This window comes from Solanum verrucosum, unplaced genomic scaffold (assembly GCF_900185275.1).
Source record: "Solanum verrucosum unplaced genomic scaffold, falcon-dt-bn FXZP01000050.1, whole genome shotgun sequence".
Classification (NCBI taxonomy): Eukaryota; Viridiplantae; Streptophyta; class Magnoliopsida; order Solanales; family Solanaceae; genus Solanum; species Solanum verrucosum.
In genome coordinates this window covers 282894-308840 of record NW_026020020.1, presented here as the reverse complement: position 1 = coordinate 308840, position 25947 = coordinate 282894, and the positions used below count along the sequence as shown (strand labels likewise).

Genomic DNA, 25947 nt, shown 5'->3' with positions numbered 1-25947 from the left:
TATGGACTACTATCTTGAGAAGGATAAAAAGACAAAGAATGAGTAGGAGGACTTACAATTGAGCCAGTTGGCACGTCATCCAGATGGCCTTGAGTCTGCAATCCGTGAGTAGACATGGAGTTGACCAAATCAGTAGTAGTAAGAGTTGGAATAGGGTTTGCAACAACAGGTGAAACAGGTTGTGAGGAAGAGGAAAGACCAGAGGGGTCATCTGGACACAACCATTTTTCCATGTGTGATACTTGTGGACGAGATAGTTGAGGATAGTTGGTTGTGAATGGAAAAATATGTTCAACGAATACGGCATGCCTAGAGATTAGACTTTTAAAGTGGCAAGGTCTAGGCAATCATAACTATTTGTGGCAGTGGAATATCCCATAAATACACAAGGATTGGACTTGGGATCAAGTTTGGTTGATGTGTAGGGCTTTAACCATGGATAGCAAAGACAACCAAAGACCCTTAGTTTAAGAGGGTTTGGGGTGGTATTAAAGAGACACTGAAATGGAGATTTAAGACCAAGAAGTGGTGTTGGCAACCTATTAATGAGGTAGACTGTAGATTGGAATACGAGAGACCAAAATTTGAGAGGGACAGAAACATGGTGAAGAAGAGTTAAAGCAGTGTCCACAACGTGACGATGTTTTCTTTCGGCAGTGCCAACTACTTGAGGAGTGTATGAAGGGCTTATGAGATGTTGGATCCCAAAGCTCAAGAGAGTGGATTTAAGGCCAATGTATTCACCTCCGCCATTAGTGTACATCGTTTTAATTCTCAATTGAAATTGGTTTTGAACCATTAGAACAAACTTAGTGAAAATTTCCTTCACATATGATTTGAATTTTAAAGGAAACAACCAAGTATATTTTGTGAAATGATTAACAAAAATAATATAGAATCTGAAATTATCAAAAGAGATAGTTAGAGAAGGACCCCAAACATCTGAGTAAATAACATCAAAAGGCCTAGAACTTGTAATTGAATTGTCACCAAATCGTAGCCGATGATTCTTATTGCATAAACAAAAATTACAGAATGTAAAGGACTCGACATGGTCCACTGGTAGGTTGAAAGACGAGACACAAGCTTTGGTAATACGAGGTTGAGGATGACCAAGACGAGCATGCCACAGATGCAATGATGGAGATGTTGATGCAACAAAATGTGCTTGAGGACTAGGTGTGACTGATTTGGTCATGTCCACGGGCCACTCATAGAGATCACCATTACTCTTGCCTTGAAGAAGACATGCCCCCATGCTCAAATCCTTCACAGCAAAAAAATAAGGAAAAAATTCAATGGAAGTTAGATTTTGTCTACAAAATTAAGCAACAGAAATCAACTTCTTTTTTATAGATTGAGAGGAAAGAACATCTTTTAAAAGAAATTTGGCTGCAAAACTAGGAGAAGAAAAAGTAGTGTGACCAATATGAGTAATAGGAATTCGTTTACCATCACCAATAATTATTGCATCCGTTTAAGAGAACTCAGTTGGAATCTGGAGAGATTGAGAGTTGTTTGTAATATGATAAGAGGCTCCAGAATCAATAACCCAAGGGCTTGGGGAACGAGTGAACCACTACAAGCCAAATCATCTGCAATGGACTTGATTTCTCTCATATAATCACTGATTGAACGTGCATCTCGTTTTACATTTGCTAGAGTATCGCGCAAACTAAAAATTCTTGAGTGCGATTTGCTGGCATAAGTTGTTTGGAGAATATCCCAAGCTTCTTTGGCAGTGGAAGCATGGGTGATGAGGGGAGCGATTGTAGTGTCAACTGATGCCATAATAGCATTGCGAACAAGACTGTCTTGTCGCTGCACAATCTCAAGTTGGGTTGGGAATTTGGTTATTGTCTTTGTCCAGAGACTGCGCATTTGGGATGGGAAGTGAGCCGTAATTAAATAATCGTCTGGTAACTTGGGATTTCCAAGTTGGATAATTTGCACTTCCTATTAATTTGAAGGATAGTTGGGATGCAGGGTCAAAAGAGATCAATTGAGAGGGCTGAACGACACCTCCTTGATTGAGAGTGACTGTTGGAGAGTTAGGGGACGAGGAAGAGGAAGTATCAAGCATTCTGGAACAAAAAGGAAGCGTCGGAATGCTGGGGAAAAAAAGGACCAGATATACTCGTTAAAGTATATAGTAGGCTCTTGATACCATATAACTGGACATAAGAGACCTAAAGAGAAGAGGAAATAACTACGTATAACTCAAACATACTAACGTACTAGGACTCTACATCATTATCCTTATCAGCTTCTACCTTTTATCCTTTCATTCTTACATAAGTGAAAAATGAAACCTAATTGCATTTATTATTAGCTACGCTGAAGTTTTTCCGAAAGATTTCACTTATAAGTTGGGGAATGTTTTCTTTCTTGCTCAATTGGTATATTAGTAACTTCTGAGTTCATCCATATAATGATATAATGCAGAGTAAGCATTGATTTTCTTGTATGTCGCAATTCCAATTATTCTTTTGGTATTTTGCAAAACTCTCACATGACCCTTATTTAAATAAGCAGCTCTTGACGCATCAAGCATATCTCAAATGTAATTGCATTGACTATACCTTATTTGATATGAGCTTTCTTTATTCTGTGTTCCAATCAAGTTTGTAATAAAATGTTTAGCGAGGTCAAAGTGATGTCTCCTCATTTTGGACTTAGATGGGATATACTATTAAATATTGATGACCTATCGATGTAGGATTAAGGTTTTATTACTACAATTTAATATATGATAATCTATATGTTCCTTCACTTGCACCAGATTCCTGAAACTGGTGTAGCGCTATGGATAGTGCTCTTCTTCTTGTGGATTGTTACTACAATGACAAGACTGAGATTGTGGTGGTTCTGTTGGGTATTGTTTGTCCTAAGTTTCTTACCATAAATAGGTTTCCTTTTAGGAAAATTTGACTAATCTTTTTCTTGGAGGAAAAGGTTTAGGAATCTATAAATATAAGTTTGTTCCTTGTGACTTAATCATCATTCACAATGTAGTCCTAGGGTTTGGAGAGTTTCGGTTATGGGGGAGAATTTGTGAACCTCTTTGTATTCCGAGTGAATTGGTTGAGGTTATTTCTCTCTATATTTTGTACTCTCATATTTAAAATATAGTGGATTGCTCATCTCATTTGTGGATGTTAGGTCGATTGACCGAACCACGTTAAATTTTTGTGTCTTTTAGTATATTTCTCGTTTGTCTTCTTACTCATGGTCTTTCGAGGTTTGCTTTGCTAGCTTCCACATTACACCTGATTATTTTTCGGTCCTAACATGTTCTTGAATTTTGGACCAAATAGAAGCGAAAATGAAATTGTTCGGGACAAGAAAATGGTGATTGAAGAAAATTTCCCAATACTTTTCAGTAGTACGGGAAGAATATATATCTTTTTCCATAGCTACATATACGATGACCTCAATTATTTACACTTAATGAAGATATTATTTAGATTTTACTAATTGTTTGTTTGCATTTTAGGTCTGTATTTAATGTCATAAGGAGATATTAGAAACAATGAAACTGCAAAATATTTCATTGTCAAATCATCACACAATTTTTAAAAAGTCATCCGAACGAGTATAATAGTTCATCTGAGTTAATTCAAATAGTGAATTAACTTCCATAATTTGGCTATTTTTTAAAACATGACTCTTATTCTTTGAAAAACTTTGTTTTAAACATACTTATATGAATTTAGATCTTGAATTAAATTATATATACCAAGCTTAGTAAATATATATTAAAAGGTTATACGACATGAGGCAGGGCGATATGGGTTGAAACTATTTTAATCAACTTAATATGCAATTTTCATTCTTTCTTCTCTATTTTTCATCATTTTGCCTTTTTCTTTTCTTTTTTCTTGTAACTAATGTACATTTTTACATTTTTTTTTCATGTTTCCATATGAGGTTTCAGCATATTTATCACACATTTTCTACTAATTTCTCTTTTTCTTTTTAATTAAAATATAATTAGAAATTTGTCTGTACAAGAGGTACTAGCTTTTCGAACTATCATAATTTTAAACTCAATAATTTTTCTCAATGATAAGTCTTTCTAGTCAATCTAAAAATTATTTAAATTGTTAAAAATAGAAAAACTTAAATTCATATAAGGAGAAGTTAGCTTAAATGAATAAACAAATTAGGAACTAAACATTCATTTGGATCAAAATTAGTCATCACACTGTGACTGAACCCGCATCGACGTATATCTTAACATTATCTTAACATGTCTCACATCGGCCTACACTAAAATCTCGTTAAATTTATATATGTAGAAACTATTAAATATTATTATTTGTAACGTATTAAAGAGTGTTTTGAGATTCAATAAAGGTCAATTTCGATTACATTTAAATCATGATATCTTACTAATTTATGTATCATATTTATTGAATTCACATAAAAAAAATTATTATACACAAAGTACAATGAATACATCAAAAATTGTATCTTACTAAATTATGTATCATATTTATTGAATTCACTTAAAAATAATTTATAATACATAAAGTACAATATATGTGTCTGATTCATTATAATATATTCTTTAACTTGGGAACCAGTTACGTGCAAGGTGCAGTTCGAAAAGATAATATCGAAACTTTTGGATGCAATAAGAAAAACTAGAGATGGGCTTCCACTAAATTTAAATTTAACAAAAGAAAAAATCAATAGAATCATATTTTACTAAATTATCTTAGATATATTTAAAAAAATATTAATTAAATCATATATTTATAAAAGAGTCTTCTAAAAATGAATTAACTTATTATCTTATCAAAATGAGTGATTTTTCATTTTAATGTTCTAAGTCAGAATCAGTGAAAAATAAGATTATTAATTTACGGAGTACTAATTTAGTGAATGCTGGATGTCAAAAGTTAGTCCAAATATAAGGTGTACTGTGAAACAAAATCGAAACGAAGGCCAGAACTTTCTCAATTCCGATTCTACAGAGGTAATTCTCCTTTTCTTCTGCTTCTTCTCTCTATATTTTCAAACTCGGATTCCACATAGCTTCTCTATGGTTGTTGTAACAGTAGACATCAAAATGCGCTTATTAGCATTATCAATCTGACAGTTCAATTTTCTGCTGATTTCGGGATTCAATGGACTAGATCTGGATACAATTGTTATTTTGACTTGTTTTGACCAGTGTTCCTCTCAATTTAGTTCCGACCTTTTGTTTAAGTCAACTTGATTTTTCTTCTGATCTAACCTGTACGATTTGTTATGTAATGACGAATATACAGTTCCTGTTGAAGTGCTTTTAGGACAATAACTACAGACTATCTGTTTTCACTGTCGCTGTGATGGCGCGTGAAAGGTTGCTTCATGTTTATACGTTTCTGATCCAGATTTGAATTTTCTGTTTTTTTTATTGTGTGGTGGTGGTTTATTTTTTCATAAGCTGCTTCCAATTATGATCTGATGATGGAAGTAAATAGTATTAGTATTTTTCTTACTAATGCTTTATAGTTTACAATTTGGATGGCATGGATCTTGCGGTTTACTTTGGAGTTTGAAAAGATTTTTTGGTCAACCATAAAATTTTAAATATCCAGTTTTTGTTTGTTTAATTCTTAAGCAAGAGTTTAATTGAGACAAGTAAGTGTTTAGCATTATGGTTCAAGTTCTTGGAATCGTGTTATTCAAGTTCTTTAATCCAATTGCATTAAGTTAATGAACTGAATGGATCAACCAGTTGATTATTCACCCTCCATGTGTACTTGATATAAAGGTTTCGTACTCTTAAATTCAAGAGACAAGTGTGAGAGAGACAGCATGGTAATTTTGTCTAGGATAGAACTGAGATTCAGTTGGGAATATAGTAGAAAGTATACAAGCCTCATGTTGACATGACACAATGTGGATTTTTGAATCTGACTTACTGAGATTGGGTGGATTTGCTCTGACCAAAGAGCAGATGAAGAAGAGAAAGGAAGAAAACTTGGATGAATCCTCATCTAAGATTAGAAAATAGTTGCTTTAGTAGAATAGATTGTGTTCTGAGAAGAGAATGATAATAGCTTTTCCCTTCTTATATTCTATTTAGCACATAATCTCTTACCTGTTAGTTCCACATTGATTATTCTAGATTGGTTAGATTTGGAACTAGTAAATATTGGACTGCAAACTCTTAATCATTTAAATAGGAGTGGAAAAATAGGTGATAAACTACAAGAAGTCGAGATCTGGTGCCAAAACATTAATAAGCTTCTCCTGCACACATACATATAAGAAATACATGCTATTCTACTCTTGGAATCTCATAGTGCTGTAGATTAACTGCTTGTGATTTTTCTATTTTGCTCAGAGCATTATTAAACTTATTATGATGTTATTACTATCAAATTAACTGAATGGCCATCATCTAAATTTCGTCTTTACATAGTCAATCGTAATGTAACAATGAAGATTGGCTTTTCTTTCTTGCTATAGTTTAATGCATGGTAATTCATGTTATCTTCTAATAGTCAGTTATGTCTCAAATGTTATCGAGGATCTTAGAGAGATACAATTCATTTTTCATTGCAGTTGTTTCAGTTTTATAGACAAGAAATGGAATCTAGCAGGGGTGGCCAGAATGGAATTCAACTCCTTTTAGCTGCCGAGCAGGAAGCCCAACGCATCGTCAATGTTGCCAGGACTGGTAATTGCTTTTACCTCCTTTGGGCATCCAGTTTTCTTACCTTTTTGACCTGGATCTTTGTCGCTTTAACTACACTATCAGTTATGTCTCTATTATGGTGCCCTTATATTTGTCCTGTCGTGGTGTGCATGCTTATTGTCTTTGGATGCTTTCATATCTTTTGAACCTAGATTAGCATATGCTAGTTGTGTTTACATCTTTGGGTAATAATTGAGTTGTAGTTGGCAAAATTGTCAACCAAAAGCTTGTATTTTGGTATCTTTCTCTTTACTGATCAAACAAAAATGAAATGTCATATTTTGGTATCTTTTATTTCTTTTGTCTAACTTTTAGTATGAGTTGTGTTTCTGGTCTTCTTGACCTTATCATTTAGAGCACTGTGAATGCTTGGGATTAGGTTTATAAAAGGAGCATGTGTGCTAACATGAGTTTCATGTGCAGCTAAACAAGCTAGATTGAAGCAGGCCAAGGAGGAAGCTGAGAAGGAGATAGCTGAATTCCGTGCTTACATGGAGGCTGAATTTCAGAGAAAGCTTGAACAGGTAACTAGGACACAAATTGTTTCTAGAAGATCCTATTCTCACATGAATGGTATCAAGTTGTTTGTTCTCAGAAAATAATGACTTCTACCAGATCTTGTCCTCCTTTTAAATGCTTTACATTTTACACTTGATCATAGACAAAAGGATAAGAAAGGTATCACAGTGTGCATTGTCAGCAAACCCCTCTATATGTTTTCTTGTCCTCTATGGGGTCGTTTGGTAGAGTGTACAAGAATAGTGCTAAATATGGTGTATTAGTAATGCTCATTAAGAATGTTGGTATTAGTTATGGTTGCATTAGTTATGCTAAGATCATTTCTTATGCAGTGTTTGGTTTGGTGTATTAAAAATAACATATATTGCATAATTTCTAAAAAACATGTTTGTTTAGAAAATACCCTCCACAAATATGGTAGAAAGGATGTGGAAAATATTTTTGAGGCACTAATTGTGTCTTTACCCATGCTATTGTTTGCATTTTAAAACTCCTTGCATTAGTTATATTATGAATTTCCATGTATTAGTTATCTTGAGATTACTTCTTTTGCAGCGTTTGGTTTGGTGTATTAAAGCTAACATGTATGATGTATTTCATAATTTTTGAAAAAGTATTTGTTTTCAAAAATACCCTCCACAAATATGGTAGAAAGGATGTGGAAAATGTCTTGAGGGGTAATTGTGTCTTTTACCATACTAATGCATGCATTGGTACCCTTTACATTACTAATACCAAATAGAGTGTATATTTTTTTTTGAGATAAAGGTAACTGTGTATTCACAAAAGGCTCATCATCAAATAAATGATGAGCATAGGTCACTTACAATCTCATCGGAGCATATCAAACTACCCTATGGGAGATTACAAATTACCTATGAAGTCATCAAAAAGTTCTATATCCCCCATCATATCTTGTTTACACCAAAAGTACAAAAGACTAAGACAATTTATTCTAATTTTCTGGATGTTGTTTCTCTTATCCTCAAAGCATCTTCCGTTCCTTTCTTTCCATAGGGACCACCAGATGCAGGCTGGGATTAACTCCCACCAATCTTCATTTGACTCCCTTCTTCCTATCTCCTTCCAGCTGTAGAGCAAATCCTTAGTGGATTTTGGAATTGCCCAGTATACACCAAGAAGACCAAGAAACATGTTCCACAAGCTTGTAGCTACCAAATAGAGTGTATATACTTATACATAGGTTGAAAAAGTGTACCAAACAAGGTACTAGTAATATACAACTAGTGCATGCATTATTTTTCTAATGCTTTCGACCAAACGGCCCCTTTAGATCCCTAAATATGGTTTCTTTTCTTGTCTAGCATGTTTCTAAGTGGTGATAACAAAAGTGGGTCCAAATTTAATCCTCAATGACCGACACTAACAATATACTCACTCAGAACTGCATCAATTTTCCAACTTCTCTGTCCTTGTGGGGGTGTGGGAGAAAGGAGATGTTTTGGGCTGTGGGTCTGACTTCTTTTTTCTATGATTGACTAAGCATGGTTCCTGATTTCTCTCATTTACAGACTAGTGGTGACTCAGGTGCTAATGTCAAACGTCTTGAGATTGAAACTAATGAAAAGATCGAACACCTGAAGACTGAAGCGTCAAGAGTCTCTGCTGATGTTGTCCAAATGCTTCTGAGGCACGTAACCACAGTGAAGAACTAAAATCTTCTGTGGATGTAGTGGGTCACGCTTAATGTCGTTTTGCAGATTTATGCTCCCCTCATTCATGGTTCTTGTGCTTGATCAGTCCGATGGATGTTCACCATTTGTATCGTATGTTTGTTATCATTATTTATTGTCTTGCTCTGTTGAATAAAGTAACTCATTTGAGCTCCTTTCTACCTATGTTTTGTAAACGAAAGATCAGAAACCAAGGTTCAGCGTCTAGGCAGCACATCAGTTTCTTATGTATCTAGATTCCAAGGAGTTATGTAATGAACTTGTCTCTGCATGTATTGTGTTATATGAAGTGATGCAGCTGTAAACAGGAGTGTGACTTTCTTTCTGTTGATAAATTTGCAGTTTCAATATGCTTTTTCTTTCCATGATCTTGAGAAGATTTTTTATTCTGTAATTACATATCTACAATGTCTAGCATCAGACTGATACACTTCAAGAATGCAACATAGAGAGGTCTTGAAGAATTTGTACTGCAACTATACCACACGCAACTAGTCCTACAGAGACAAGGGCAGGTCTTGCTATTGATATTTTCGGTTCATTGTCCTTTCCTTCTCTATTATGCATAGCCCATGCCATTGCTGGTGGTAGGATGCCATATAGCATCGTCATGCAGTAACCGCCCTGCAAACATAACATTATAATGAAGAATTGATATCGAAAGGGCATTCTAGTTTTATTGAATGAAACATGAATTTAAACTCACTGCTATATCTGTAGCAGCAGAAAATGCATCTGGAATTGCTGTCGACAAAAGTAGAGGGGGAGCAATGGCAATTGCTGTTGCTGTGAAGCCTAAATTGTTTCTTATCCACCATTTTCTTAGACGGAGCTGAGAAGTTGATCTCTGCTAGGTTTTAAATTAAAGTAGTCAGACAAGAGACACTAAATTTACACCCAAGAAGCCAAATGTTACCTGTAAATCTAATCTTGTGGATACACGTGATTGCAGGTTAAGGTTATTGAGTTGCTCTTTGAGAAACTCAGAGAAACTTAGAAGAGTACCAATTAGAGATGTCCCCACAGCTAGAAGAGAGAATGCCTGTATCATATATGAAACTCCACTCCATTTGACCCTGATAATGTATTGTCATTCCATATACATCTTATTGGCAAGTCAAGACAGTCGTATCAAAACGTTGATCAAGAGGGAGTGTAAAATGACCTGAGGAGCAATTCAACAGGGTCAACAACTTGATCAACCTGGGATGAAAGGCCAAAGGCAATTGCATCCCAAACAAGCAACGCTAGGAGGGGAACCAGACCACCAATCAACACGGAAGCTCTTATTCGTTTCAGATCACCTTCCAGGTAAGCACACAGAACTGCAACAACAATCACAAATTGGTGAGAAAGAAAAAAAAGGAGAAAACACTTGTAAAAAATTTGTTTGTGTTTGTTCACCAGGAGCTAGATCATGGTAGACTAAAGAGAATATTAATACTGGTATGGTTGATGGAACTTTTCCCCAATCACTGCTTCCTTCGTCTCCTGACCACCCTCCATATAAAATGGTTAGAACCTCAATTGCCACAAGCAGTCCTGTTTGAACTTTTATTCAGATGACCCACCCTTTTTCCTTCATTAAACAAATGGAAACGAAAACATTCATCATAGCTACCTATCATAAGAGCAGTGAGCCACTGATTGACTTGATCAGTGGCTTTTGTCCCACCTACAGATATGAGAATTGTGAAGAGGGAAGTGAAGAAAAAGCCCAAAACTGATTCCGGTAGATTAATCAAATGGCAGAGGATTTCACCAGACTTGGAAATGTAAGCGATCATTGAAGTGTATCCTAAGAAGACATAGGTTACCGTAGCCAAGGCTCCACCCCATTCTCCTAGTGTTTCTTCAGCCATTGTTCTAATCGAAATGATCTCTAGTTCACCGTCTTCAAATTTCACTTTGTTCTTTTTGAGTAACCCCACATTGATTTCAACTAGTACAAGTGCTTCAATTAGTAGAAATGCCCAACACACTGTCATAGCTATTGAACTTGGGATTATTCCCTGCAATTCACAACATAACCAATGTTGTAACATTGATCTGAAATCAACGTAATGGTTATATGTTTGTGCTTATTTCTTTTCACTACCATTCCATTTATAGAGGTTCACATTGGTCTAAGCCTTGGTGCCATATTTACTTAGTACATCTGCTTCAGTGGAAGATAACAGATACCAATGAAAGACGCAAGGTGCACGCCGAACTTAAGAGAACACTTTTTAGGAGCTAAAGAAAAGAGTAGATACCACCATTGCCCATGATTTCTAGTTTCAAAATATGCAGCAATAATATAATAGGAGTATGTTAATATGATGGCCTAATAATAAAAGAAGAAACATACACCCTCTGTCCAACAATAGTTGTCCACTATTGACTTGACATACACACCTTAAGAAACAATAAATAATAGGATAATATTACTACATTACCCTTTGATTATATTAAATTTAATGATTTGGGAAATATATTAGATATTGAATACTAGTATTTAATAGCAACGGTAAACTAGACACAAAAGGGTATATTATCTGTTGATTTTCTAAACTGGACAAGTATTGTTGGACAACTATTTTTAGTATGATGGACGGAGGGAGTATATAGTTACCGCAGGAGAAGTTTTTTGGGAAAGAGCAAGAATCCCAGAACCAATACTTGTTCCAATGATTAGAGCAACAGCACCAGCTACTGTGCCTTTTTTCTTGTAAATTCTCTGAGTCACTTCAGAACATTCTTTCCCTCCTTTTATTGCTGAAATTTTCCATGAATTTGGTGCCCATTCTCGTCTACGTTGCCTTTGCTGATAATTGAAACTGTTCAGAATTTATAATTGAAAGAATTATAGTGTTAGATTATCTATGAAAACTGAAGTTGAAGTGACAATTATAGGTAAAGAGATTAGAGTGACATATACATTCTGTATTTCAAGACAATTGTCTTCTTTTCTTGATGCCATAATGGTAATTTTGCCCATTGACAATGTGATCTTGATTCATAAATTCGTGTGACCTTTCCATTAGTGAAGGAAGGTGAAGAAGCTAGGGAATGAATATCCATGAGATAGATTCCCTACTATCTTGGAAGAGAAAGAATCTTTGGAACTTGGTTGAAAAAGTTTGCAATATTTAAGTCCATTCTATCACATGGGGATGCTGAGGTTCAAATTAACTTTGGGGCCACTAAAAATGTTATTGTCACAAAAGTTCCCAAATATCACTACCTAAAGATCCATTCTTCCCACTACTCCTCTCCGTTTTCATTAAGTTGTCATGTATACTAAAAATAATTGTTCTCAAATACATTTCTTGTTCACTTTTTTGAAAAATCGTCGTTTCACTTTTCTTTAATCCCTTTGTTCAAATTCAACTTTTTGATGAAATGACCACTTATCCTAAAAACACACAATTAACAATGTAAACAATAATTTTAAAAATATACACACATATACAACTTTTACTTGTCATTTTTAACATATCAAGTAAAGGTCAAAAAAAATTCCATGTTTTTTTACCTTTAGCATTATTTACTTATTCTTCAAATAAATTTTCAAGACCTAATACTAAACATTAGTTAATATGGATACGGACAAGCGCCAAAAATACCCATGGACTATTTGAAAAGGTTTAAAAATACCTCTCATTCACCTATTGGGTTAAAAATACCCCTGAATCCACCACCTATTAAGCCTATTTCTATCCTTAAAACTAACCACCTTTTTTATAAAAAATATATTATTATTATTATTATTATTATCACTTATTACATGTCATTTTTTTTATTAGATAAATTAAATCCCCCAACCCATTTAGTTTTCTCCTACCCATCCATTTAAGTGCCCATGACCCAAACTCAATTAGAAAACCCAAACCCAATATTGGAATTTAATAAGATAGGGTTCTCAAGTACCGAGACCGATTTTGTGTACGGAATGTGGAAAAGCCTTAGAAAATAAAAATGACGGAAGTTTATCATTTGTGGTATTCAATTCACCCAAGAGAGATGAAAATGTATCATGACCTCAGGTCTATTGGTGGAATAAAATGGAAAAAATATTGTGGAGTTTGTGGCTTAATGTTTGAATTGCACTAGTAGCCCGGAGGACTAGCTCAGAACATATAGATTACAAAATGGAAATGAAAAGTTATTAAGATAGATTTCATCACATGTTTACCCCGCACTTACTGGGAAGTATGATTCTATATGAGTAATTATCGACAGGATTATGAAGTTAGCTCATTTTCTATCCATTAGAACCACATATGCGGCAGAAGATTAGGCCAAGTTGTAAATAAAAGAGACACTTCGACTCCATGGTGTTTTGATTTCTATTTTCTCAGATAGGGAAGCCTAGTTTATGACTAACTTTTGGAGATCCTTCCATCGAGATTTAGGTCCCAGGTGAACCTCGGTACAACATTTCACCAGCTAACAGATGGCCACAACAAGTGCATTATTTAGATGCTCAAAAATATGTTACAAGTGTGTTTGCAAAATTTCTAAGGGAGCTGGAATGATCACTTTCCTCTTATTGAGTACCCAAACACCATAAAAGTTCTTAAAAGGACCTAAAACAAATAATCCAAACAGGTGCTTAGGCATTTGTGAGAAACATGCTACGAAGAAAGGCAAGTTTTGATGGGATAAGTGATCAAACGAAATGCACAATGCTTTAAAAAATATCAAACTCGATTTTTCTTGAATAAGTTTGCTATGATCAAGATTAGTGCTTTTATTTTCTATTGAATATCATTATCCTACTCGGTTGAGGTTTACACAGGGCCTGAAGTTCAAACAAAGAATTGTACGACAATTGGTAACACAATAAATTTATTTCATTAAATTTGAAATATCATGAATTAACATATTCATACATCTCACAATAACAATTTTACCTGGACTCAATAATCACAATTGTTTTTAACTCCGAGTGAAAGACAATCAAGTGGGGAAGTACAGGTACAACATGAGGTTTTATATGGAACAAGAACCTAAGATAGCCTAGTCCATCACACAACTTATACATTGCTGTAACTCTATAAAGAGGCAAACAGGAGATATCTACCTCCTCTAAACAGTACCTCCTAAGGGTTGGTAAAAAAAAACTATTCAGGAAAAAAGACTTCTTAAATTTGTAAGGAGAGGCAATTTAGCCAGAAGTTGTTTCACTGTATAAAGCTGCTCGGTTCCGTTCAGAGGGTAACCTCAGCTGATTCAGGTGTCGATGACTGCAAAGGTTCCTGTAGCTCAGGATTAATTGGGAACATCATACACTGTGAATACTGAGCCATTAACTGATCGACAAGCACCAAGGCCACCATTGCTTCAACCATTGGAACAGCTGTAGCATCACAACCATCAAACTATTGTCATTTTCAGGGGGTGGAAAGAAAACAGAATAGAGAGAAGAGCAGGCTTGGAAGTTGAACCGGATAGCAGATGTCCTTTTTCTGGTTATGTTTATCAATAAGTTATAAAACTAACAAATTTCACCTTGTCCTAATCAAGGACAGGGATAAGTTTCACAGATTCACAGGAAAGTCGAGATGGCTTCTATGACTAGACAAGATAATAGCAGAGACTTCAAAGAACTACCAAAACGAAGAGTAACAGGCAAGTATCATTTCAGAGACAAACCTCGGGGAACCACACAAGGATCATGGCGACCCCTAGCGATGAGTTCTGTTTCGTGTTTGTCTCTCGTCACAGTTTGCTGCTTCCTCTGCATGAGAATTCAAATGAGATAATTAAACTGCTTCTTAAATATAGTCCTAAATATATATAATTGACCTAGTCAAATAAATCAGATATCAGCTAATGAAATGACTAGAATTTCTGCAAGAAAATGGTAAACAAGAAGTTCAGTTTTAAAAATATATTGTAGTTTACTCCAAACAAATCACAGAGCAAAGGTGCTAGAGCAGTACAATTATATCATCCTACACCGAGAAGGACTAATGAGAAATGAGCGGATTGAAGACAGGGAGAGAGTTCTCACAGAAATAGTTGAAGTTGGCTTGAAACCTATTCTCATATTGATAACTTCTCCATTTGATATACCGCCCTGCAAATTAGAAGTTGGACAATTAAAAATTCTGCTCCTGTCAATATATCATTAACCTAAAGAATACTGGGCAAAGTGTACCTGGATTCCACCAGATCTGTTGGTTCTTGTCCTGATTCGGCCATGCTCATCCATATAGAATTCATCATTATGCTCGCTACCGGTCATGAATGTGCCTTTATTTTCACCAGAAGCAAATATTTCCATTAGATTTCCATCAGAGAACGTAGCATTTAATGGTGTTTATAAGTTGTTGAAATAGGTCAGAAGTACTTGGGGGTCATTTGGTTGCTGGTTAGGAAGGGAGTTATTCAGGTATTAAAACTAAAATAGCTAATACCATATTGGTAGCATTTTAGTTGCTCCATATTAAATTCAGCAGACCAAGTAAGGGAGTTTGATAGGAGATAGAATAATTAATACAGTGATTAGTAATACATTGATAAAATAACTGAAATGACAAATTTACTTAAATTTATGGCTTTGATTGCAATGCTTTCACATGCCAACTGCCTACTATATTTATCATGCATCTTAAACAAACATTTTATTTCAAAATTATATACTGTTACTAATTTCTAATACAACAAACCAAATATCCAAAGAAATAAGTCATGTATTGTAATCTCTGCATAACTATTACTTTCATTACTTGTTCCTACATAACTAAACCCTACAAAACTAATCTCTGCATAACTCTAACCAGCAACCAAACGACCCCTTAAAATCTATGATTCAGAACTGATACACCAACCACTGATGCGATCCCACCAACCCAAAAGTCAATTGGCAGTGAATAAACTATGAAATGTCGGTAATACCTTTGTCTGCCTCCCCCTATTGCCAGAGCAGCAACCAACACACTCTAGGCAGCCTAGACCTAACTTGAATACAGCATGCTTTGAGGACCCAACTCAGTACCTAATTAAGACTGTTTACTGCTTTGGATGGGTCAGGCGGCCTATTTGATTCGATGTTAAACTGCTGGATGCTGCTAGTCACCGGACTGAGCTCACCAATTTCACTAGAACTGCTATTTAGTAACTAATAATGAGCATTCTCAATAAGAGAGCTCGGATCGAATCGGTAGTCACAATTACCTACTTCAAGCCTAAAAGCATTATCCTTCCTTTTCTGTTGACAATCATAAAAGCTATTTCATTATAACCTAGCCATCATTCAAAAACACAAGTCTTTAAGATGCTTGTCTGCATCTTTTGTCAAACAACATCTTAAGCTTGAGAGTACAGAAACTACTGAGTTTCTATAGGAGTCAGTGGCCCATATCATATACTCAGAGCAGAGAACTTTCCGTGTCAAAAGTCCATAACTGGACATTTTGACAGCAACAGCTAAATGATTACTACTGTGTTACTAGTTTTATAATATAATTATTGAAGGAATTCTTGTCAGTAGAAAAAAATCACCCATTTTAAGAACATCTTGAGGAATGTTTATCTGCTTAGGACTAGCTATGCTCATGGAAAATGCATTAGAAAAAACAAGCCAAGGCCTTCAGTGATAAAGTTAAGCTACATCTCCTAGAAACAGTGAAGTAAAGATGATGTACCTGCAAAGCCACTTCCAAACTCAAAACCCTTTGTCGCAGGTAATGACATGCAAGCTTTGGCTAGCTCAGCTTCAAGTTTATCGAAGACTGGTGTTCCAAGACCCTAGTAAGCATTAACAAACCCAGGCACGTATTTTACAATTTGAGATGAAATTTTATGTTAGCTACCAAAGAGGTTCAGATATACATATCACACTTACAAGTTACAGAGAGAGAAATAGCTTACCCGTGGGAGATTTCTAACAATGCAAGTTACAACACCACCAACAGAATCCCCTCTCACTCGTACAGCATCAATAGCAGCAATCATCTTCTCTGCATATTCCGGATCTGGGCATCGGACAATATTGCTTTCTATCTGGTATCACAGATAATTACCAAAAACAAATACAAGTCATCAGCATGAAAAACATCAAACAATCAAGTAGATCAGACATGCTGGAGAAAAATCTCAGTTAAAGGGGAAGCTCATAACAAAACTACTTCAAATGAAATATGATAGCCACAAAATAGAAGCACAGAAGGTCTCTTCATTTTTTTGCCTACTAAGCCAGAAATATGATGCTCTTTATGTGCTAAAGGCAGTCTGTATCAGCCAAAGATGGTGTCCACCACAGGCACAAACCTATACCATTATCACATTGGCAGCTTCTACAATCTCACTCAGCTACCGACTGGATCAGAAATCATTTATATTCTTGTATGTTACTTTAATGCCTTGATCAACCAAAAAGAGGTTAGAAAACAAACTTTGACAAGTCCCAGTCTAAACAAACCATCTTGAGTCTCTACAAACTAACGAGATTGAATGAAAACTCGTCAAATTTGTCGAACCTAATGCCCTTACACTGGACAAGAAGTAGAGTTTCCTTTCTTTACCTCGAGGATTGGTTCAAACAGAGGGAAAGAAGACTGGATCCTATGAGAAGAAAATGTTCCCTCTTCCCCAAGGAAAAGCTTTGATGAAATGTAGATGGAGTTAATTTTACATTGGAGTTCAATATAGTGAGAAAACTTATGGCAAGGAGATACAAGTGTCGCACTCTAAAGAGAATGATAGATAAAACACAAAACATCATTGATCAGAGTTACCCATGGTGTCTAATTGTGAATGCATCTAACTTAAATCAAGAGATCGTCCACTCAACCTTTCAGTTCAAAGTTTAATGAGTGAAATTATTTTCATGTGTCAAATAAAATGATGTCAAAAAAGCAAGTTCACCCTTCCCTCACAGCCAACACAGATGCAAGCATCTTTAGATCTTTGACCTCCAAATAAGGAAGCAAAAATGGAAAGATCTAAGGAAAACCAAAGGACATATTCATATGGATGATTTTATTGAGAATAAAGGACATATTTATTTGGGATTATAATAGTTGAAAGGAGTGCCTAAATGGACTATAGCTAGAATTGTTATTTAAACTTAATGCCTTCACAATTCTCATAGTAAGACTAAGACACTTACTTCCACCTCTGTACTTAGCAGAATAGAGTAATATAGTCAGAAAATCATTGTTCGAAACACTTGGCATGTATTAAACAGTAAATTCATCTCAATGTTACTGATTAGTTTGTGTAAATGAAATATGTACCAAGGTTAAGAGACAACAAATTTCCCGTCAGTTAATTGAATTCAACACTTTTTTGCTTGTTAAATTACTTTACTAACTTATTTATTGCAATCTGAAGAATGCCCAACTGTATTCTGAAGTCACTTCAAACATCTATGAGAATTTGCTACCCCTTCAAATACTACACTATAATTGAGAATCAATCTAAGAGACAACATTCTCATGTATACTACATCAACGGTGTTTAAAATGAAAAAAGATGGAGAAATCCAATATGATAATTTGAAACATACCCGTTTGGCCGTGACAATTTGGAAAACACCCCAAAATGCTGTTTTCCCTTGCACTTTCACTATATTTTTCTTTTTCAAATTTTACCCTAAATTTTTTATTTATATAAAAACGACCACATTTAAATTATATTTCATGTTTAAATCATATGTCATGTTTTTTTTTAGGAAAAGTACATTCAGACAACCAAATATTATTTGCAAATATTATATGACCAAACACAACTCCATCTTCAACTTCAAAAATTCCAAACAAAGTGAAAAGATAATATTTGTAATGGTATGTAGTAGCTCGTATATGGGATCTAATCTATGATATTATGTGACTACCTATTTTGAGATATTACTCTTTTAAAGCATATTTGATTGTATGTATCAGTTAATTAGTAAAGTTGGGTGACTTTGCTTGTCTTTAGAAATTGGGGTTATATACCATATTTACAAAAAAAAAAAGTATATTCAAATTCTAAATATTCTTTGCAAAATTCTAAATATTCTTTGCAAAAAGTATGGGCAAACACAACTCCAACTTCGAAAATTCCAAATAAAGTGAAAAATATTGGTTTTCATGGACACATACCCATCTCTTTTTTTCCTTATCCAAAAAAATGATAAAATGTAACAGTCACTAAAAAAAATGGAACAGTGGACTAATAAAGATTGATAAATAATATATCAAATTTGTTTCTTCCAGAACCTAAAAAGTTTCGCAACTGAAACCAACTGTTACATGATGGTTTCGACACTATTCTACAAACTGCCGCAGCATGAATAAATTCTTCATCTTTCTTATTTTCGGTAAGAATATAGAATTGAAATACATTTCTGATGTGACATATACCTGCTCTAGAGTCACATTCTGATGATCAATCAAATCCTCAGGAAGTACAACTTGGTGAACTTGAGAAACATAAGCAAGAACCTGCAGTATGGAATATAAGCGCTAAAAAGCTAAGTTCTTCCCGGTAAAGAAAGGAGATCTTGCCAAATAATTAATGGGTTATTAATCCCAAAAGTTAGCTAAAACTAAAGGTTCTGAATCTTTAGTTTTAGAAGAAAAGGGATGTGGGGCAGGTTTGAATGCATTGAAATGCCTCAAATATCATCACTGTGAAGCTTTGTTATTCCCAAATGAGCACCACAGAGGGAGGTTTTACATATCACTTTGATATAATAGTAAATACAGCTAAATTTTAGCTATGGGATCCTAAACCAACAGAGTAACCATACCTCAGCTCCAGAATAGAGTTTGAGAATTTTCTTAGCAACTGCTCCAGCAGCAACTCTCCCAATGGTCTCTCTTGCTGATGATCTACCACCCCCCTACATAAAGACGCCGGAAATAAGAACTTGAGAAATAATAAGAGCTAGAACTAGAAAAAACTAAACATATTAGGATATCGAAGATATTTTTTGAGAAAGCTTTTTTTTTTTTTGAGAAAGATATCGAAGATATTTATAATTAGATTTATCATGAATTACCTGTACAGATCTCACTCCATACTTGAAGTCATAAGTGGCATCTGCATGAGATGGCCTGTAAGCAAGCGACATTTCACTGTAGTCCTGGGAATCCAACACAAAATAATTAATCCAATACGTATGGGAGAAAGAATATTCAGCATCAACATACAAAATATACTCAGAGCAGGCTGAAAATTTGCTTTTTCACTCAATTATTCTTGGATTTATCAGGACATTGTGCGAAATTCACATACTTTAGGTTTCAACTCGAAGTAGTTATAATCTAAGCACACATTAGTCCACATAGCATTTGCAAATCCTTTAGACTCTCATGTGACAAATTGCACCACTGAATTAACACAACAGACAACTTGCCTCATCACCATGATGTCTCTCCATTGTGCCCACAAAAAAATTAATTTGACGAGTCAAGAATAAGAATGACTCATCTATGAACATAGTCAGTTATATGAAATTGCCAAGCAAGATAAACCTAAGCTTAGCTTGGATAATTGTGTTCATCGTAATGAAGTAACGCATACCAAAGCAACAAACTGACAATGAGTTAAAAACGAGTAGTGGAATCTACAATCATTTTAAGATCTAAACTTCCTGGTTCACTTTTCTTGTGTTATTTGACACACAGAAAGTCTCAAAAAGGTAAAGACCATACTTACATTTCCTCTCTGATCAGTGTTAGGTACTTCAACCTTGATTGGAGATCCAGTAGTCAGCCCTGCAGTAAATGAACGCCCGATACTGAGTTCAAAAGAATTCTAAACGCCAATGGCCTAGTCCACAAGAGGAATCTGGTAGAAGACAAAGGCTAAAACAAACTAGATCAGAAAACTAACCATCTGCAGTGCCTGATGAAATTTTGCAAGTGTCAGTCTCTTTCCTAGGTGTGGTAATCCGGCTTTGACCTGGCCTCCTGGATGACAAAGTTTTTTAAACAATTTAAGATGAGCGAAAAATAATGAAACCTTAGTAATCCCAAAGACAACTTGTTCAATTAGCCTTTTTCTAGATTAGACTGCCAAAATGTCAAAAGTTTATCCTGGTATCTGATGTTGCTATCAATATGGTGTTGATGACATTAATTCCATAGAAAAATAGCTGGAGACAAGGAAGGAAATACCTCCTGTCAAGTTCCACCTGCATATCAGATTCAGAAAGTGGGAGACGGGGGGGACATCCATCAATAATACAACCAACTCCACCACCATGAGATTCTCCAAAAGTTGTTACGCGGAAGTAATTTCCAAATGTACTACCAGCAGCCTGTATCTCTGCAGGTACACAAGCAGAGAGAATTAAGTTTCTAACCAACTTTAACTCTATTTAGCAGCAAGCAAGTCAAGGATGCAAAGGATATTTAAGTTTGTCTTTCCACGTGGCGAAGGACAACAATTACCAAAGAATGTTGGTATTATCTGTGTTTCCAGACGCACCTTATCAACTTCATTTAACAAGAATAATATTCTCAAGAGAACATGAATAATATTCCAAGTGCACCAAATAGTGCTTAAATAAGATAATAGACATATTTATAGGCCTCTATAAGCTCATTCAAGAGCAAGACTTTAACAAGAAAGCACATGATTTCCAATTCATTATTTCCCAGAACTAGAAAAAATCAGCTGAAAAGCAATATAGACAGAGAGAAATTTTTTCCTCAACCCGATCATTTTTCACTTTACCTTCTCTTTTTGTTTCTTGTTTCTGGCACGACTAAACTCAATAAAAATGAATACAAGAAAATCTGGTGTAAAATAAGGCAGAGCATAACTATTGGTCGGATCAGGACCATAATAGTTCTTTCACCAAGATGGTTAGAGTAGAAGTGCCCATACAATTATAAGTGAAATACTCTATTTCCTGAGATCATAAACCCAAAGCATGCATCCTAACCTTACCACTTCACATAGTCCATAGGAAAATAAAGGCAAGATATGTGTGAGTATTAAATGGGTACTTGACACTAGCTTGACTCAGGAATTACTTCAGTTCAAACGACTGAGAAATAGGGTCTACCTTATCTAAGAAGAGACAGTTACTAGAATCAAAATCCATTTCCTAGAGTTTTATTTTGTGTATGCATTTGAGGTAAGAAAAATAAATAGATTTACATGTAAACAAGTTTCTGCTTTTCATGGAACTATGATTATTTTTCTCATTTACTCGATCAACAAGAACGACGAGATTAATCAAGTTAACATTTTCAGCCTCATAACTAAGAATATAAAAGTCAATGTAAATCATAAAATCATTTTCAACGCCATCTTCTAAACAAGGAAAACGATTCTTAGCTCCAGTTATGGTCTTAAATACAGAAACCCAGGCAGAAATACAATTATAACTAAACCGAAGCAGAACTACAACATAGCTAATCTTGTACATGTAAAATCAAGCTTACTGCTCTGGATGAAAAATAGCAAAGAAATAGATAAATCAATCAAATTAAACAAAATATCTAAGCACAATAAATAATACAAATAAATCTACTTCAAATTATGAAGATCAGCAACTGAAACAATTACGGTAAACACCTTAACTTGATTCATAAATTTTCAAATTGAATTGGAAATTTCAGTACCTAGGCGTTTGGGGTGTGATGGACGAGATGGGACATGAAAGTTGGAAGATGAGAGCTTAGAAGGTAGCTGAAGAGATCCAAGACGAGAGGATCCGATATCGGAGGACGACGGAGCTCCGAGAAATTGTTTGGTAGGTACAAAAGACGCCATTTTTCGTCGCCGTTTGACCTTCCTGCTTATTACAACAAACAAAATTGGTGGGCTATGTGTATGTGTATATGTAGAAAATTGTAGGTGTATATATTGTTTGGTAAGCAATGGCTGCTAAGCGATTTTGGGTAGGTGAGATAGCAATGGTGGTGTTGGGTGAAGATGGGGTCCTCCTACTCTTTGCTACCTACTCATTTAACGTCACCTATGTCAATTGTGGTGCTACTAGTACTACCAAGTACAAACTAATCTATTAATTGTGGCTAGGTGGTAAGTATTTATTTAGCTTTAATTAAGAAGTCTCGAATTTAAATTTCTTTAGATACAGATTCGGTTTTGTTAGAAAGTGTTTTATTCTCAGTGTGGTTCTTTTTGTGCGAATTTGAATTTAATTGTACTCCAATATTGATAGCGAACACCGAGGAAAAAACCAAAAAAAGTACAAACTAGTCTTCTTCTTCTTTTTTATGCTAGTACACAAGAAAAAAATTAAAGTTTTGCTATGAAACAAGGATAGAGGAGTCATTTGACCCACCAAAATGGTTATGTACCAATGATCTAGGACTAGAATATTTCAAGAGGGACATATTTCTACACTATTGAAATAGTAAATGCTACCCATGAAGACTTGGCCCTGCAAATGTCGACGCCACATGTATACAAATTTTTGGCTATGAGTATGTTGAGGAATGGTTTCAAATCTGGCTTCAGATTGGGTAAGAACCTCGATAGTATTGTCGAGCAAATTCCAAAGAAACAACGCAAGTATGGTCTAAGTTATGACCCTATCAAGGAGGATGAATCTAAGAAAGGAACCAAGAAGAAGAGAGGACAGTTTTCCTAAGCCATTACCTGGCTTGTACAAGTCCTTCCAGGTGTGACTTGTTGCGTCCAAAAGCACACACAAGTGTATGTGGTCATGCAAGTAATAAAGTAGCCCTTTTTAAGAGTCATATATCATACCCACAGAGACTCAAGATTAGATGCTATTTGATTTTTCCAGTAGCTGTAATTCAAAGCAAGTGTTCCCGAAAAGGTTGATGAATGATTCTAATTAAAGTATCGATTATTCAAAGTAAACTAAACTAACTAATATGATTCAATTTCAAGTTGGAGTTAAAACAATGACTTGAAAAATTTCAGGGGTGCATCCTTCTTTGAATTCATGAATACTATTTCCTTTAATGGACTTCAATTGATTATCAAATCACTGATTTACAAGGTTAAATGTATGATCATGGTCTATCGACCTCTAATCACCTATCGCAATTGGCAGTGTAACTATATCGTGGAGCGAGGATAGCCTGAACCAATTACCGAGCATTACGTTTTCATCTTGTTTATCAACCAAACAAGGTCTCTAGGTATATCCTTATCCTAGATACAAATCAACCCTAATTCTAGAGAAAATCATGTTCCTTTTGTCCCACGTTCTATCCTCTTATTCCTCTCCCGAATTCAATTCAGAGAATACATTTATTTAAATTGTGGTCAGTCACGAAATACTAAATCAAGAATAAAAGAGCAATTTATGTGATAACCAACTTCAATCCATCAAATTCAATAATATGCAATCATCATTTAGCCACAACCCTAGAACAAGAAAATTTAGCTACTCCTAATGTGATTCTCAATCTTCAAGAATTTAATATTTATACGAGAAATCGATTAAAGTAAAGAGTAGGAGTGAACCCTGAAAATGAAGAAAATAGTTCTCTAAGTCGTCGTTCTCCAAAATCCAGAAAATAATAATTAAAATAATAAAATCCAAGTCTATTTCTAGTTTGGGAAAAGTCGGCAGAAAATTAGGCCCCAGGTCCGCGACGCACAAGTGCTTGTGAATTCAGATTTTCTTGAACTCTTCATCTCCACGATGCGAAGAGGTTACATTGTCCTCTGTCTCAGCATCATCAATGTGGGAATAAATAGTTCCCGCGGAGAGGGCACGAGGCTAGGATCTTCTCATTTTGAACTTTCTTTTGATCTATTGCTACTTTATCTTTCGTGCTTTTGTGCTCGGGCCCAACTTCACTTCATGTACAACAACTTTTGAGCCTATTTCTCTTGTTTCCCAACCTGCAGTCGCTAATAATATCGAGTTAATCAAAATGAAATCACATGACTCAAATACTATTAATAAGATGGGAATTGGTCCTCAAACTTGGCTAAAGTATGGGTGTTATTTGGCTCTTAGGCACATAAATATGCCCAAGATCATAAGCATTGAATAGAAATGATGGTCTAAAGAAAGGGATTAGGAATCTATTTCAGGAATATGATGTATTTCTAGAAGATTTTGTCGAGGCGTCAAACATCCAAAAGGCCGAGCCAGGAGAATAATTGAACAACAAGGCTTCCACACCGTTCCTAATTCCTCTCTTGTGTCAACGAAAAAGAAAAAAATTTAGTTTTAAAAAAAGTGATGGTCTTGATGAATCCCGAGACCCATGTGAAACTCGTTATACTATATTGGAGAAAATTAGTTATGTTTTGACTTGAATTACTTAGAAGGCAAGGCGCTACTTGTCATCGTATACTATATATCTCATTTCAAAGATGAATCATTTGAAATACATCTCCCTCAAAGTCATATCCATAGGGAAATTGGCAAAGTGACAAATATTTCTAAGTGAGTTAAACATTGTGTACGTAACTCAAAAAACAGTCAAGGGAAAAGCCTTAGTCGATTATCTTGCATAAAATTTGGTAGATGAAAAGTATGAACGTCTCAAAACTTACTTTCCATATGAAGAAGTATTGTTCATAGGCGAAGATATTTCCCAAGCGTATTCTCTTTGGAGGGTATTCTTCAACGGAGAAGTCAATTTTAAAGGTTCAGGAAATGGAGTAGTATTGATATCAGAGTCTATACAATATTATCTAGTGACAACCAAACTTCATTATCCATAAAAAATAATATGATCGAGTACGAAACTTGTATCCTCAGTACCAGACTAGTTACTAATGTGAATGTGCTAGAATTGCTAGTGATTGACAATTCTGATATGCTTATCCATCAAGTCCAAGGAGAATGGTATTGAAGACTGATTCAATGTATGACCTGGTCAATTAAGTTTGTTAGTAGTGTCCTATATTCATGGGCTAGTTGTTAGCAAATCCGTTAATCATGGTGCAATACTTTCTAGTTTTTTGGTTTGTAATTAGTTATTGTTTAGTTAATGGAAGCAGTGGTCATCTAGTGACTTTGTAGTTTGTTATTTTCAAGTCTATAAAAAGTTGTACTTTCCTGTGATTTTATATACAGAAAAAGCTAAGACTTCAGCATACAATTCTCTTAACCTTGAGCCTATGTTTCTTCTTAAAGTT

The 25947-nt window shown here is 35.0% G+C and overlaps 3 protein-coding genes across 3 annotated transcripts; 1 reads left to right on the top strand and 2 right to left on the bottom strand.

The window, feature by feature from the left end:
* The first annotated feature begins 4899 nt into the window (after positions 1 to 4899).
* On the top strand, positions 4900 to 9262 carry LOC125821020 (V-type proton ATPase subunit G 1). The gene is made up of 4 exons (XM_049500449.1): positions 4900 to 4984; positions 6565 to 6679; positions 7121 to 7221; positions 8749 to 9262. Exons 2-4 carry the CDS (start codon positions 6589 to 6591, stop codon positions 8890 to 8892), a joined length of 336 nt encoding a protein of 111 aa, XP_049356406.1. The 5' UTR covers positions 4900 to 4984; positions 6565 to 6588; the 3' UTR covers positions 8893 to 9262.
* On the bottom strand, positions 9246 to 12041 carry LOC125821022 (uncharacterized). The gene is made up of 8 exons (XM_049500450.1): positions 11831 to 12041; positions 11525 to 11729; positions 10532 to 10922; positions 10315 to 10452; positions 10076 to 10235; positions 9827 to 9986; positions 9617 to 9757; positions 9246 to 9534 (listed from the first exon to the last, which is right to left on the bottom strand). Exons 1-8 carry the CDS (start codon positions 11971 to 11973, stop codon positions 9343 to 9345), a joined length of 1530 nt encoding a protein of 509 aa, XP_049356407.1. The 5' UTR covers positions 11974 to 12041; the 3' UTR covers positions 9246 to 9342.
* A 1689-nt stretch (positions 12042 to 13730) lies between these two features.
* On the bottom strand, positions 13731 to 22870 carry LOC125821023 (chorismate synthase 1, chloroplastic). The gene is made up of 13 exons (XM_049500451.1): positions 22470 to 22870; positions 21012 to 21162; positions 20728 to 20804; positions 20551 to 20609; positions 19892 to 19975; positions 19640 to 19732; positions 19251 to 19331; positions 16774 to 16905; positions 16548 to 16650; positions 15059 to 15153; positions 14912 to 14977; positions 14551 to 14635; positions 13731 to 14254 (listed from the first exon to the last, which is right to left on the bottom strand). The coding sequence occupies exons 1-13, from the start codon at positions 22618 to 22620 to the stop codon at positions 14106 to 14108; spliced, it is 1326 nt and encodes a 441-aa protein (XP_049356408.1). The 5' UTR covers positions 22621 to 22870; the 3' UTR covers positions 13731 to 14105.
* Positions 22871 to 25947: the final 3077 nt, after the last annotated feature.

Bases quoted from the DNA above. Each gene is read 5' to 3' on its own strand.
- LOC125821020 (XM_049500449.1), top strand. From the start codon at position 6,589: ATGGAATCTAGCAGGGGTGGCCAGAATGGAATTCAACTCCTTTTAGCT. The intron at 6,680-7,120 runs GTAATTGCTTTT...TTTCATGTGCAG, and splicing joins CGTCAATGTTGCCAGGACTG to CTAAACAAGCTAGATTGAAG. The intron at 7,222-8,748 runs GTAACTAGGACA...TCTCATTTACAG, and splicing joins TTCAGAGAAAGCTTGAACAG to ACTAGTGGTGACTCAGGTGC.
- LOC125821022 (XM_049500450.1), bottom strand. From the start codon at position 11,973: ATGGATATTCATTCCCTAGCTTCTTCACCTTCCTTCACTAATGGAAAG. The intron at 11,730-11,830 runs GTATATGTCACT...AATTCTGAACAG, and splicing joins ATTGTCTTGAAATACAGAAT to TTTCAATTATCAGCAAAGGC. The intron at 9,535-9,616 runs GTGAGTTTAAAT...TTATGTTTGCAG, and splicing joins CTGCTGCTACAGATATAGCA to GGCGGTTACTGCATGACGAT.
- LOC125821023 (XM_049500451.1), bottom strand. From the start codon at position 22,620: ATGGCGTCTTTTGTACCTACCAAACAATTTCTCGGAGCTCCGTCGTCC. The intron at 20,610-20,727 runs GTTAGTTTTCTG...CATTTACTGCAG, and splicing joins TTCATCAGGCACTGCAGATG to GGCTGACTACTGGATCTCCA. The intron at 19,733-19,891 runs GTAATTCATGAT...GTCTTTATGTAG, and splicing joins ATGGAGTGAGATCTGTACAG to GGGGGTGGTAGATCATCAGC.